The following is a 16,068-nucleotide window of genomic DNA, read 5'->3' as shown; positions in this document are numbered from 1 at the left end:
GTAGCGTGATAGAAATAGCGTACTCCTCCCCACTGGGGTTCCTTTTGACTTGGCTACCAATAAACGTCTTCGGTTAAATGTGGTGCTGCTGTATTTTGTATATCCCCAACTACAATGAATACACTACGCGTGTAGCCATCAAAATGAATTGATTTATTGCATAATCCACTGTTATTCCCCCTATGTATACAAATCATGTGACGTAATCAGCGAAACATCATGTATTGATTAAGCTGATTAGGATACAGCATTCCTCTCTCGTTTAGTAGATTGTTCATGTGAAAAAACACGATTAGGATCAATGTTCATTGTTTACCATTAGTTGATTTCATTAGCAGCTGGATGTTAAATTGTTCTCAATCACTCCGGATGATTGTTAATGTTCACATACCGTCTTGAAAGATGTGATAGGGACTTTCAGACTTGATTACGAGTAGGAGATTGAGTACAAGTACGGCTTTTCAGATCTAGTTTGCGTGGTTTAGATAACCGCTTGCCACGCAAATCGTGTTTCTAGAGTCTTCGTATCTGTTGCTTAACAACGGGAAGGAGCGAGAGTTCTGGGGACGCGACTGATTTGAAATTTGACAGTCGTACTCGTGCTCAATGTCGTACTCGTTCTCTGATCTGAAGGTCCCTAATAATGCAGGTATGCAGGTGCGGGTTTCTCTCTTGAAGGTCTACGAGGCCCAGCTCAGTTCGAGGATGTTCTGGGCTGTTCTGGCTTGACGCTTGCTCTTGGTGGTTGTTGGGGTCAATCACTGAGGCTTCTGTGACTGCTGTGGTTAGCTTAGCTGGTAGTCTGTGAAGAGTCGGCATCATACGGAATTATCGCCGTCTTCATCCAATGACAGTGAATTATTGGGCTGCATCCAATATTTCCTGACGTGCGATGAGTTGCGAGGTGTGTCCATGGCTTGCTTGGTAGCTTGGTAGGAATCATTGGTTGGGGACGTGGCAACGAGTTGACCCGGGTGACAACATCTGACATGTTCTTCTATTATTGTTATTCAATTTGAGATCACCACAACAAATAAATCTTTGCGTTGTCTGGTTGGATTCCCTGTGCTGGTACAATGTGACCAAAAACGTTGACCTGTGGTACGATGAAAGAACATTTGGGTAGTTTAAGGGTAAAAGCACTGGTCTCCAAGGTTTGACGAAGTTGCTCTAACTGTGTGTAGTGCGCTTCCTGGGACCAGAGCCAAATGTCTGTAATGTTGGGACAACACCAGCTTTCTTTGGAATGGCAATGAAGTGAGGTAGCCATGGGTTAGCGCCTTCAATTTTCTCAATTATGCCTTTTTCACTCATTCAGTTTTAGTTTGGCGTGTACTTTGTTGATCATACTGTGGAATGTATGTGTCGGGCCGGTTGTACAACTGCTGCAGGGTTTCATCAATTTCAAGCTTGGCCTCCACTTCTGTTAGGTTGCCTGTTCTTTAAAGCAGTTTTTTTACGTTTCTGGAGGAGTTCTGCGACATGTGGGTCGGTCTGTTGCGAATGAGCTAGCCTGAGTATCAGGCCTTCCTAAGGGGAGGGGGGAAGGGGAGGGGGAGGGGGAGGGGAAGGGGGAGAAGAGGAAAGGAAGGCCTGACACAAAACCTTTCAGAAGTTTGTGTCGAACGTCCGAATTTTGGACGTTAGCGCTGATTGGACAAAACACAAAAGGTTACGTCACACCGCCGGAAACAAAAATTATCATGATACACTAAACAATGCAACTGTCGCATGTTTTGTATTTTGATATCAAAGGTCATTTCTGTCATTTCTGGGTTACGAGTGCTGCGTTTATCGCCTGTTGAGCAACCGTCGTTCTTATACCCGTTGAGGCATTTTATTTGGGTTTGGTACGTTTGGCTTGTTTCAGTGCGTCCGGTGACAGTACAGCCTCTCGAGTTAGGATTTGAACTGTTTAATAATCTTTATCCGGCCGCCTATTTGTTTTCGTAGCTGAGATCTTGCAATGGAGCTGTCTGTGTAACTTCAATTCATATCTCTCACAGCGGTCATCGCTGACATGACAGTTGCATGACCGGAAGTTATTTGGATTGGCTACTATTTACGGCGAAGCGTCATGCTCATCGAGGGGGCGGAATACTCGGCTCAATGCTTTTGTGTCAGGCTTTTCTTCCCTTTTCCCCTTCCTCTCTTCCCCCCCCCCCCCCCCCCCCCCGAAAAGCCTGATACTCAGGCTACGAATGAGCAGGCCTAATTCGGTTGACAATTCACATCCGAGAATACATTTTTTTCCGTTGTGACATAGAAGGCAGCGGGCGCGGCTTGGTTTCTCTCTAGCTGGCCATATAAGCGTGTATTTTCGCTCTCGTGTTTCATAATTCAGTGGTGTCATCACAATGGGCCCTTTTCTTGTCAAAGATGTGTTTATTAAAGAGGTTAAAAAATGATGTCTCGTTAAATTTGATACTATTGTCAGTCATCGTATGAAACACTAGCGTTTGAGCGCAATTTGAATTGCCTTTCTCTTGTTATTCAATAGGTGTTTTCCAAACATGTTTATTTCTGTCCATGTAAACTAAAGTGTAAACGGGATTGGAAATTAGTATTCTGTTAATGTTTTAGAATATAGATACAAAAACTTTCATTTTGGATTAGTGTTTGTTTTTCCGCTCCCGCTCTAGACCCCCGCTTCCACTCTTCAGAAAAAGCGAAATAAGGAAGTAAATGATACTGAATCACAAATGACAACCGATCAGTATTTTAACGCATGTAACTAAGCAGAACTTGTCTCTGTGAGTGGGAATTTTATGCCCACAGGAGTAATAGAATATCCCGATTCTTTTCGCCTGGCAATGCTACAAAGGTCAAAGCTTAGACTGAGACAGAATGTATTGCTTGAAAGGCACTCCTGAAGGACGAATTCAAAGTGTTGGCGTATATAAAGCCATAAACCAAAAGTAGCGGATAAGTTCAGGGAATTAAAGTGACCGAAAGATCTGACTAACTATCGTACTGATATAGCTCTGCTCTACCTTGATTGATTGTGAAGCAATCAATCCTACATCCGTAATTGCATGATGCGTATTTTCTTTAATTACGATAACTTCGGCATCCTCCCAGACCTGTCACTGGCATCAGTCGTAATCGACTTGAGAGGAAGTGTCTAGGGAAAAGTGTTTGTTCATTTCGTACGAAAATATATTGTTCTGTCTTTCATATACGCGGATCATGATCTTCAGTCACCATGTTATTGAATGGAAACGATGAAAGGCAAAATCAGTGGAATAAATAACGTGTTTTCATATGCATACCTGACAGTGTCACGTCAGGCATCCAAGTAATCGCTGGAGTCCGCGAAATATGCTACATGTATTCCTCCTTTTTGGTCAGTCCAGATTACTTGTAAGAGTTAGATGTAAAAACGCTTCCTTGTCACTGAAGGGAGAGGAATTCATTCATGCTTTTGTCTCAAGTGTCAAAAGTCCTGTTCTTAGAAAAACTTTGACATTTACCTTTTCTCAGAAAGTGGATTAAACAAATATTCAATGGACAGCGGAGTCAAAGACCTGGGAAACTGGAACACTTAGTGTGTGTTGATTGTGTCTGGGCGTCAAATCCTACATCTACTAAAAATTGTGTTGCTGGATTTGAACTATCAAATTCTTAATTTATTTTCAATCGTGCCAGTCTGGATTTATTTATTTATTTATTTATTTATTTATTTATTTATTTATTTATTTATTTATTTATTATTTCGTCTTGTTGGTAAAGGAGTGTTCATCATTTGTGATGTGGGGTAGGGGGTGGCATTCTCATTAGTTTGCCCACCTTATTATTATCTTAATTGTTTTAGTATTATCTTTATCCCCACCCTTTACAGAACGATATTGTATCCAATTTTACTTGTATTTCAACTTCCACATTCATCCGTACCTTATATAAGATTTTAATATATTTCTGTGAACAAAATATTCACTGGAAAAGGTACTGATCGATAAGGATTGTAAGCTATCGTTACAACCAGTGACATTTTTTTGAGTTTTACTAGTCCCCTCTCGCACATTTTAATGTTGCTTACAAACTTGAAGACGCTGCGCAGGATCATAGTTCGCTTTGATTAAGCTGTCCAACACTGAACAGAAAAAACAGGTAATACGACACAGATTATAGGGTCATGGATTAAAAGAGGCCTGAAATAATCGAGACAAGCATGTTATCCGTTATAGCTTGCCAAGCTAATACCAAATAACTTTGCTTGTGTATTGTCGCTGCTGATTATTCTAAGAGCTGTGACAAAGCTAACATCTTATAGTAACATTCTCATATTTGTAATGAATTTAACTGTCTTCTATTGGAATTTCTTTTTTCGGTTTGGTGTTTGTTTCTCCTGGTGTTTCAGGTACGGATTGCATAATTCCCACACGCTAAGGCAAGCCTGAAAGCATTTAGTGGAAGTTCTCTTAACGGGCACTCTCGAAAGCATACAACTCTACGACCGCATTCACAAAACCCCGTTTGTACTCCCATGTAAAGTCTGTATTTTGGCATTGCCGTAAGCACCCATTACAGGAAGTTGCCGCGGATACTTTCGAGGAGAACGATTTAAACTTTTCTTTTTTTTTTCTAAACTCCCACTGAAGCGAACACCGCAAAAGAAAAATCCGATTAGACAATCAAAGAACTTCACACCGCTGTTTGTTCAGTAAAACTGAGGTGCAATCGATGTTACAATTAAGTTGATGGACTTCTCTGACTGGTAGTGAACGAAAAATTGTCACAAACCATGACACGCGTAACTTGCAGCTGGAATCTTTAAGTTCCGTAAAGCAGTCTTCAGTCCATCCGTAGTTACTTATCGTCATGCACATTACTCTAATTAGGGTATTGCCGACTATGAAAGATATTCATAAGCATTTGTAAACTGCATTACTGCATTTAGTTGCAGTGAGACTGTTAATGTTATTGTCGGGTTGAGATTTGCTTTTTAGCCACGTTCGTTTCTACCCCCCATCGACACAGCACCACAGTTTCTTTAGAGGCTAACCCCCTTACAGTACTACTTAATGAAATTAGTCGTTCACTCGCGACACAAACTGGAACGTTTTCTACTCCGCCTAAGGGAAAGTGGGAACAACTTCAAACTTTCTTTGTCGGCCCCCCACGATTTAACCGATCCCCCCACCCCCCCAAAAAAGGAAAGGATGATGTGAACAATGCAAACTCCCTAAAAATCGAAGAAATCCTGTCGAGAAAATGAAAATTTTATTTGGCTTGTTGTATACTTATGGCTGTTAACTTTGTTATTCTTCCAAAGAAGACAAATGTTGCTGTTTTGGCTTACAATATGGCCTCACATGAAAGAACTCTATAGGTTGACATTATTAACATGTAAATTGCTGATATTGGCTGAAATGGAGTTGCGCCAGGTTGGATGAAGGTGTGGTCTCCTACTTTCCCTTTGAAAGGACATTCCTGCTCATTGAAACACGAGAGACGCAGAGGTATCGGATTTTTGTGAAATGACGAGTTCATTATTATTACATGGGTTTTCTTTAATTTGAGATGAAGTTCAGTTGCTGCAACGGAGTAGAAACAATTTTGTCCTCGCCGGGCGGTAGTTATAGACAGATGTTGCACGACAAGAATAGCGTACTCCCTTCCACTAGTTGCTAGTAAAAATAGGGACCGGGGCGGTCTGTGGTTTATTTCACCGGTTTCTTTTGTTGGTGTGTTTCTTTGTTTAGTTATTTAAGAAAAAAAATTCCTATTGGCTTGTAATTTTAAATATTCAGTAGAAAACTACAAAACATTTTTAAAAAAATCAATAGCCTTTCACTGAGCATACGCGACTGGACTCAAGGAAATGGCTTGTTTTTGGCTGTAACTTAATCAAAAGGAAGCCAAGAAGTACCCAACCCTCCCCCTTCTAAGCCCTCTCTTCCTCCCTGATGGCTTACAATAAACAAATAGCTGCCTGGTTGCAATACGCATACATCAGCCGTGAATGAAAGATTTCAAGGAGTGGCCATCCATCACACCTCCTCCGATTATTCCCCATGATGGCTTAACAACAAACTATACGAGTTAGCTCGAAATTACACCGACTTTTCTCCCTTGGGAGTGTCAAAGATCTGCCGAGGATCAACGAACACGCACGGAAGCCTGCGGAAACAACAACAGGAATGTGCTGACTTGCGCCCCAAAAGCGGTAGCAAAGCCTCGAAGTAGCTTTGACAATACCGTGGTAAAAATAAAACGAACCCAATTAGACAACACAGGTGCCAAATTCATATGCTAGCAGTTAATATCTTTTTGCCTGCCTTAGAATCTGTGTAAAATTTCTGTTTGGATGGAAATGAGAAATTACTTCTCTAAAACACAATGAACAGTGATATGATTCGTCAATGCTAACTTGTTATGTTTTATTTTATTCAAACTAGAGTGAACAATTAGTAAAAAATATATCTTTGTTTTATTAATCAGTGATAAAAATATATCGGAAAGCCGTTGATTGGATTTTTCTAACAAGTTCTAATTAATCTGTTCGATGAAGTTGCTAACTGACGTTGGTTGAAACGTCTCTATTTTGTTGGCGGCTTTTAACCTTTACGCACTTAACTTTCTGCTATTGCGTCACTGACGTACAAAACCCACTTGCGTTTCACGAAGAGTATGGTACTTACCCGTATTTTGTTTTGTCAATAAAAACAAAAGCTGCAAGCGCGAAAGTTGATTATCTTAAGAACAAAAACAAAGGCATCGAGGTACTCACTTCTCGAGCCCGATAATTATTTTTTTTAAAATCTATATTCTGGGGGAGCTTTCGCGGGGTTTGAAGAAACAGGCCCCTGGTCAACGTGGGACTGCTTTCGCATTAGGACTAGCCGCTTCTTTCTTTAAAAATTAAACAAAGTAAGAATACTAAAACCTAAAATATCAAACTCGGTAAAGCGGAGAGCTGACGCTACAGCAACTAAAACTTGCTATCTTGTAATACACTAATTGTTTAAAAAAATACTGTACAAACTCCATAGCAAACGCGGTTAGACGCAAGGCATTAAGTCTTAACATGGAAAACAATACTAATCATGACAAGTCATAGACACCCTAACTATTTTTTATGAACTTCTTCCATCATGTCAAAACACTACCTGCGAGTACTATCCGGGTTCTTTGTTAAAGTAGAGTTTGAGTTTTCTTTTTCCCCCTTTCTTTTCTGTGCCTTGTCCGCAGTCTATTTTCAATGTTTCCGAGTGAACACCCTTCACCCTTGTTCCTTCAAGACATGCGTTCTTCAGCGTGTATTCTTCTGCTTCGTAAAATTCCTTCAAGGGTCAAGAAATCGGTTTCGCAGAAATTACCACAATGTCTAGTTCTGAAGTTTTTAATTTTTTTTCGTCGATGTTTGACGTATTTATGGTAGAATAACACCTGTTTGCGATTCTGGTGTCTCGTCAGATCAGAAGCGTATCTGATTCGGTACCAAGAAGCAACGTGACCTTTTTTATTCAGCGGTGAGAAGAAACGCATCTTGGAGCAAGGTGTTAATGTTGTTGCCAGGTAGAAGTACTACTAGTGCCGAATGAAGTCTTACAAAAGCAATCACCAGATCACTAAACCTTTTTAAAGTCGTTGCTATTTGCAACAATCGTCCACATTTCTTAGTCGCTCTCCCCTTTGTCGACACAACGTCTACAGCTTTTAATGACAACAGTGACATCTTCTCCATCGCGCACGATCGATCTTGTGAAGTACACTTCACGATGTTCGCATAATTTCCATACTCCTCTACTAAAGCCTGGAAAGCTCTCGAAGGCCTTGGGTTCCACTGGTGGAAGAGATGCGAGGCCCACTTCCTTTCTTAACAAATCGACAATTCTTTTCAGCCAGTCCATTGGAAGAGCGTCATTATTTCCTTGAAGAAACAAATTCAATCTACTACGAGCCATTTCCAAACGTGTTTCGCCGCTGTTGGAGAGCGACCTATGTTGCTTGATGGCTTCGTGTCGGACTTCGAAGATTGAGACAAAAACAGAAAACGTTCTAACATGTAGGTACACTTCATCAAGATTTTTCAAATCCATCGGTTCCTTGAGGTACTCCAAGATGTTTTCTAAGACTTGGTTGATAGTGGTTGATTGCTGGTTTATCTCCGGTTGATGTTTTGAACATACTTGCAATCTGTTTTGCACTTTTTTGGCCTGGTGCATGATGAAAAGATGATTTTTCATTGTAAATATTAATGGGATATTGCGAACTTTGATCCTATCCAGCAAGACCTTTGGGGGCCGGACAGTGGAAGGGAATCTTTGGACCATGAGTCGTCTTTGAAATGCGTCGAGGACGTCTCTCGGAAACTTCATAGTTTGCATCTCACAACGAAGATAATTTCGATCCGTTGGTGACAAGCCTTCGGCAAAATGGGAAGCATCATTTGCAAAGTCATTTATTTCTTTCTTAACACTTTCATAGCTTTTTAACCTGCGTTTTATGATACTTCCATAACGAAAACTGAAGGAAATTGCCATAGAACACCTAGGACATTGAATGACTTGAACATCATTTCCACGTTCGCGTATCATCCACGCATCCATTTCTTCAACTGGTAGGATGTGACCACAGTCAAGCTGTAGGTACCTGGCGACTTCGTTTGCGTCACCACGTCCCTTATCCAGCATAGAAGATAACCTCTTTGCGTCGCAAACTGCGCATATTGTTGGGCAGTTTTCACCGCAGAGACCAATACATGGGTGGCGGCAAGCGAGCTTCTTTGGGCAGGGTGCATCACATCGAGGGCGATCACATTCTTCTCCACAAAGATTGTTGCACTGGTAATGAGGGCAACTCCAAGTGCACGGTTGTTTACACGGCTCACATGGCTCTGAACAGCGATTGGTGCATTTTGTGTGAGGACAACGTCCATTACATTTTCTATCACAGGGTGGGCAGGGCTCACTGCATGTAGCTTTGCAACGATGCAAACAGATGAGTAGCCGACTACATGGGTGTAGACATATCTCATGTTCACCCCTCTGTTGGCAGTCATTGCATGTTCCGGAGCACTGGTGACTACAGGACAGCTTAGTTTTACATGGGGCGGAGCATTGCATATCTTCAACTGAACGGCTACAAGGCATCTTAACCTTGTGGCCACATGAGAGGCTCCTGTCCACAACTACATCACATGGATAATCAGAGCAAGGTTTGCCACAAACACCCTGACACGCATGTTTGCATCTCTCTCTACGTCGACAAGGTGCCCCGCAGGTAGCGTTTTTGCTCCGAAAGCACGGAAGTTGATCCTTATGACCGCAGGGATATTGTTTCTCTACTCTCTGCCTGCATTTTATACGTTCACATAGCTCACTACACATTCCTGGGCATGGGTGACCGCAATCTAAATTTTTACTACAGCGCTCCTGACAGGTTACGCTATTGGGATCGCAACTGCAAGGCATTTTAAGAGAGTGGTTTCCTGCGCAATTGAGATTCTTGACTACCATCTTCTGACACTTAAACTGACTGCAGTCATCAGAGCATTTCCCAGGACACTTGTGACCACATGTCAAATTTTGCTTGCACTGGTTTGTACAAATAAGCTGGGATACATCTTTAGAACAAAGGCAACTAATCTCGTGGTGCCCGCAGTTCAAATTCTTTTTTAATACAACAGCACATTTAAAGTCAGCGCAGTCATCGCCACATTTTTTGGGGCACGGATGTCCACATACAAGAAACCGTTCACAAGGGGCATCACAGCATATTTTGCCAGGCTTATCAGAGCAATGCATCTCTTTTTTATGACCACAAGGTAGTTTTCTCGTGACCTTTGTGTCACAAACGTCAGCTTGTACTTCATCTGGCATGCTGAAACATGTTGTGAGCTTGGCGTGTCCACAGCTAAGTTTGATTTCCACCTTCTCCTTACAACAGTGCTCCTCCAACTTCATGTAACAAGGAAGAATTGCCTTGTGATTACATGGTAATGTTCGTGGTAGCTTAACCCTACAAACAACATCTGTTAAGCCTGCTGTCACAGTGGGACAGTGAAGAATTTTCTTATGACCACATGCTAGCTGAACATCAACTTTCCTTCTGCAGATACACTCTCCAGGATTTTTGAAGCATGGAAGGGTGATTTTGTGCTTACAACTGAGTTCTTTCTCTACTTTTGTCTTGCATAAGGCACTTCCTAATCCAGCCTTTGTGACATGGCATTCCAAGGTTGCTCTATGGCCACATGGTAGGTGAACCTCAACTTCTTTTTTGCAAATGAACTTTGTGGGATTCCTGTGACATGCCAAAGACACCATATGATTACATAATAACGTTCTGGTAACAAGCTCCTTGCAAGACCGAGCTTCGCAGTTTTTACTGCAAAGTTCTTTACAGGGGTGTCCGCAGACTCTTAGTTTCTCACATGGCTGGTTGCATTTCAGTGCAGCTGGATCAACAAAGCAGGGTGCCTTAGTGCTGTGCCCACATTCTGGAATCTTCATATTAACCTCTACCAAGCAATCATCACAAGATGAACCAAAATGACAGCGCCTTGTGCATGAATGGCCTCTTTCACATTTTGATTGACACATTTCTTCACATTCAACTTCATGGCACGAACGGCCACACACAGACGAACACTTATGACCGCAATTGAGCTTTCTTGGGCATGGAGCGTAGCAAAAAGCAGTTTGCGGGTTTTGATAACATGGGACACTTTGTTGGTGGCCACATGGAAGAACTTTGATTACGTCAATCTTACACCGATTCATTGTACAGTCCTCGTAGCAAATTCCTGGGCATTCATGTCCACAGTTCAACTTTTTTGTGCACTTCTCGCTACACTGCATTGGGGAGTCTTTCTCACGACACAGGGCACGTTTCGTGTGCTGACATGGCAACTGAATATCAATCATAGTGTTGCATTGACACTCTTCTCTACACGTCTTTGAGCATGGGTGACCACACTCCAGGAGTTTGGTGCAGTTTTTGTTACACTGATTGTAGACTTTGGGATTCTTATAGCACGGCAAAGTTTTTTTGTGTCCACATGGAAGAGATTTCATGTAGTTAACTTTACACTGCAATGTGCATTCTTGCCCGCATTCATTACGACAGTTGTGTTCACATGGTAGCATCTTCTCGCATTTCATACGGCATGAAAAATTCTTAGGATCAACACTGCATGGTATTTGCTGTTCATGACCACACTTAAGGACTGTCTTCGACATTTTATAACGACAACGGGGACATTTATGGGGATAGTGACACCTACAAAGGCATTGGTGCTCATTAGGGCATCTATTGAGGCACATTTTAAAGCATTCGTCCTTCAGGTGGTTTGAAGTATGGCACTTTTTCTCGCAAGCATGGCCACACGGAAGACGAACTCCACAAAGCATGTTACATCCTCCCAGTGGATTGAACTCACTTGCCTCCCTCACGCTAGTCACATTGTTGTGCGTCTTGCAAACCAGCTTTAGACTGTCAGCGATGGCGTCCTTTGCTTTTAGATCATCGCATACTTCTTTCCACACTTTAGACTGGCTTTTCAATAGGCTAAAATTCCCGATGCAGTAAAACCCTTTTCGCGCTCTTGAAAGTGCAACACAGATTCTGTTGGACTCAGCTAGAAAACCAATGCGGCCTTCTGAATTGCTCCTCACCAAAGAGAGAAGAATGATGTCATTTTCTTCACCTTGAAAGTTGTCCACTGCACAAACCTTCACTCCTTCAAATGTTTCCCTCGGCATCTGCTCTTGAAGGACAAGCAACTGACCAGTATACATAGTAAGAATGGTAATCTTTCCTCTGTCATATCCTTGAAGCAGAAGGTAGTTACATAGGGCAACCAGGAAAGTGGCTTCGTGAGGGTTACAGAAACTCTGCAAATTGTCTACTTTGCCTTCAGGCTGACAGTGGTCAATAAAGAACACATTGTGGCAAACGCCAGATATGTCCTGAAAATGGCAAACTGATTCGTGGTCAATAATGTCGTGATCGTAGATTCCTTTCGTTAAGGCGGCAATCTCAGGACGCATTCGATGCTGTGTGGATAGGCGTTTACAATCCATGCTGTTCATCACCATTCGCTCAAACAGTGAGATCTCCAGGTTGTACTTTTGGGCTAACTCGTAAACTGTAGCCTTTGGACGAAGTTGTTTATGGTCTCCAATGAGAATTGTGTGCTTTGTGTCTTTTGACAGAGAAGTGATAATATGAGCTTCCATGACTTCAGCAGCTTCTTCAATAACAACGATTTTTGGAGCTACTCTTTGAAGCATTGAGTGGTATCTAGCTGCACCACTAGTCGTCATTCCAACAACAGTTGCCCGACGTATAACCTGTTCTTCTTCTTGAAATCTGACTGCCTCTAGATCTTCACAAAGCTGGTCATATTGCTGTTCACCTCTGCGGATCTGTAGTCTGTAGTGTTCACGGTAGCTCTCGACCCACAGGAGGTACAACCGAAATCGATCCGTTCTCGAGAGGATCCAAATGTTATCCACACCAATCGCTTCATGAGTGGACATCATTGTTTCCTTTTCCAATTCTTGTCTCACAGAGTTGATATCCCCAGTGATAAAGTCTTTGGATTTCTTGTTTTTGCTCCTCCCTGGTGTGTTCGTTTTCGCCGTTTTGTTTCGATTTTCATTGAAAAGCGGGTAGTGGGGGCTTCTCTTCTCATACGAATTCCTAACTTCAGTGTCCAACCAAGGACGTCCCTTACCCTTGCCTCCCTTCCGGTGGGATACTAGTGTGTACCCGTCATCATCATCTTTCTCGTTTTCCGCTCCTTGCTCGACGGTATTTGTTTGTTCTGATATTGGCTTCATGCGATCTTCGTCACCATGTAACCATCTTTGATTCTGTATCAAATCAGCCTCCATTTCCACTGCTATGACACCGTGAACGCCGTTGTTAGTGTATTCTTTTTCTGTTTCGGGGGGTCTGATTTGTCCAATGTTGTCACCTTCCTTCGTTAACCTGGACATTTCTGAGTTCGTGAAATCCAGGTTTATGCCTTCTTCATCATTGGTGTTGGAGGCATCTGACAGTAGCTGATTTTTCAGAATCTTGCTTTGTTTATCTGACGAGCGCCTTGGTAAGTTACTGTTTTGGCAATGTTCCATCGTCGTTTGCTGCCCTGAAGAGGTTTTATTCAGATTAACGTGTGTTTTCGTCATCACCTCCGATGCATGCACTTCGATTATAGGATCACTGAAACACAAAGAATTTTTAGCCATCGAGGCACCTCCTATCTCACAAGTTGGTGGTTTGTTGTTGTTTGTTTCATCTGAAAACTGTGGTGCTTTTGACATCCCAGCCTCTTTGAATAATCTATCATCTTCCCTTGCACCAATTTTTCCAAAAATTGTTTCATTTGGTTGTCTTTCAGGCTGGTTCTCTGTTTTTGTTTCAGTTCGTTGGTTACAAGAGTTTAGTAGTTCATTGTTACAGAACCATAGTTTAAACGTGTTGATTGGGGTTCTGCACTCGTATGCCACGTTGAATGGGAATATGGCACTGCACAGCTGGTCTGCATGTTTTAAGTGCATCAGTTGCTCCAAATCGTTGAACTCCAAGAGCTGTTTGTCTGCTTTTGCAAGATGTCTTTCCAAATTTTTTCTATCTTTGTCATTGTTAGTCATCTTTTCGTGGACTCGGTGGCGTTCTTGATACAGCTTGTATCGGTAAGTGAAATTTTTCAGATTGCAGGTCTCTAGACTCTGACTTTTGCATCTTCCTCCAACACGAATTATCCCTTCTTTGGGTATAAATTCTAACACCTTTTCCAAGAACTGATCTAGGGCGTGGTTTGTGTAACAGACCATTAGCATTGGTGAGTTGCGCTGAGGGTCCCAAGCAGTTCGGTTCTCCAATAAGCATCTTACAATTTTGGCTCCTACGTAAGTCTTTCCAGTTCCTGGTGGACCCTGGATAACAGAGAATTCGGTTGTTATTGCTGTTCTTAACGCTTCGAGCTGAGAACTGTTTAGATGAAGCGTCTCAACCGAGGACCAGGCTTCGCGATGCAGAACAGGTACTGCTGTGGCGTTTGTTGCATCCGGAATATCAAGAGCCTTGCTAAGATCATAACATACCGGTTCCCTCTCGGTGTCATTGTGTCTAAGATATTCTGGTGGATCGACTTGTTCCCTACATTCAACGAGATATTTCTTGAACGGCAACGTTGCTTCATCCAATTCCTTAAGCCCTTTCAGAACGTATCGATACGCTTCGAAGTAGGCGGGTGACTCAACCATTTGGTAAACGCAGTTGCGGCTCTCTATCCCCAAGACATCTTGGTCCTCAATAAATCGAATGTCGATTCTTCCTTGCTTCAGTTCCTCTGGCTCTCTTTTGGAAACCGTGGCGAAAAGCATTGTCCGGAAATTATCTTTTGAAAGACAAAGGAATGAACCAAATATCAGTCGTTTTGACCGCGGCCATCTCGTGGTGTTTACTCCGGTAACATCGATTTGCACTTGGTGAATTATTCCAGACCACGTAAAGTCCTTACTGAGGATACGCACGTTGGGGTATTTTCTCATGGACTGTTTTCGTTGTTGTCGTGGTAGATCGCGGACAATTTCCTGAATGCCTTCTCTTAAGGGTTCAAGAAAGTCCTCTCGAAGCAACCGAAACTGTACATCAAGGTAGTGCTCTGCATTGTCGTATCTTCCTTTTGTAATGTTCTGACGCAAAAAAGGCCGTTCTCGTGTTGTGATTTCTTTGTTTGTTGGACAAATCGGTATGTCTCTAAAATCGTTTGGCGGCTTTTCTCCTGCCCTGTTGGTGTAGCGTTTGCCGTGCTTCTGTCTTTCGCCTTTGATGATGTCATCTCTGGCTTGCTTCACATCATCTAATGCCTTCTGTAACTCGTCTTTCCTATCAATGTTCGACTGATCCAAGGCTAGTTTCAACTGAACATAAGGCAGGTCAACATACGAACTAGGCAGGTGTGTCAAATATTTCGTGAAGACTATGATGAGGCTGTCGATGAACATTCGTCTAGATTCTTGGTCGTTCAAGGTCATTGATACTTGCGCACGATCAAGCAAACGTGGAATTTTTGAGCGCAGAAATACGGAGCCTTTAAGCGCAGCTAGAATCTTGTTTATGTTCTCGCCGTGTGGAGCCCTGCAAGCAATAGCCAACGTGCAAGTTAAGTCAAAGATGAACTCATCGCAGTCGTGAGGTTCCTCTTCTGATCGAAGATGCAACTTTAGCTGAGCCATTCCCTCGTTCAGCTTATGGACTACCTCAGTTGCGTCTTTTTCTTTCAACGTTTTGAGGTCGAGAGTGTTACTCCTATCCGGGACTACTCGCCGAGCATGAGACTGTGTATTTGAATTTCGATTTGTAGTCATCGGATTAGGTATCACTCCTGGTCGCTGCTCTTGGTTTCTACTCTCTGTGTTATAAAGAGAACGCATTATGACATAAATCATTTAAGTAAACTGTATTCAGCTTGTAGAAAGCATGAGACTGCAAGAAAAATATTTTATCTTAGCTCAAAATTACTCGTTTGGCTCACGTCTGTGTAGTATAGGTATTGCTCTAGCCGTTTCAACCGCTATATTGCAAGTCGTCTCCATGCGATGGTGTCCACCGGCTGGATATCAATATACGTTGCACCATGGTTGTTACTAATTGGTGCATTTCGATCCTCGCTTTGGAGGTTAGTGACTGAGCAGTGGTTGCGGAGTTGCTTAGGAACACGAGGTACGCCTGGCGTGACACCTTTCCTATCACTCATGCTTAGCGATCAAATGTTATGTTCCTCCATCGAATTTTACCTCTGTTTGGTTAGGTCTCCATTTTGTACCAGGTGCTCCCAGTGATTTCTTTCAGGTGCACATTACGTTACCCTTTTTGCTCACATAGCCTGCACCCTAGCAAATCTAGAGCTCGGATTTACATCAACTTTTAAATGATCTACACACTCTACTAACTCCCTCTCGTGTTTGTATACATCAAAAGAAACTATTCGAATGACTTCATCGATAGCGTTCATTTCTTTCCCTTACTTACCTAAAGGCTTCCCTCTGCCAGTCGATGACGTGACTTGGGCTTTTGCACGGTCCAGTGATTCTCCACGGCCAC

General features: G+C 42.4%; 1 protein-coding gene across 1 annotated transcript in view; it reads right to left on the bottom strand.

The window, feature by feature from the left end:
• Window positions 1–5,201: 5,201 nt before the first annotated feature.
• The window catches only part of LOC146480527 (uncharacterized), a 20,496-nt gene continuing 9,629 nt past the window's right edge, over window positions 5,202–16,068 (bottom strand). Inside the window, exons 6-7 of the mRNA XM_085109709.1 lie at window positions 15,997–16,068; window positions 5,202–15,376 (exon numbers count right to left, since the gene is read on the bottom strand). The exon at window positions 15,997–16,068 is cut by the window's right edge and continues 39 nt beyond it. Of these exons, the coding sequence (XP_084965835.1) occupies window positions 7,623–15,376; window positions 15,997–16,068 (7,826 nt within the window). The 3' untranslated portion in view covers window positions 5,202–7,622. The remainder of the gene's footprint in view (window positions 15,377–15,996) is intronic.

Source organism: Pavona decussata, unplaced genomic scaffold, assembly GCF_977016875.1.
Source record: "Pavona decussata unplaced genomic scaffold, jaPavDecu1.1 SCAFFOLD_53, whole genome shotgun sequence".
NCBI classification, from domain to species: Eukaryota; Metazoa; Cnidaria; class Anthozoa; order Scleractinia; family Agariciidae; genus Pavona; species Pavona decussata.
This window is presented reverse-complemented; position numbering and strand designations above follow the sequence as displayed.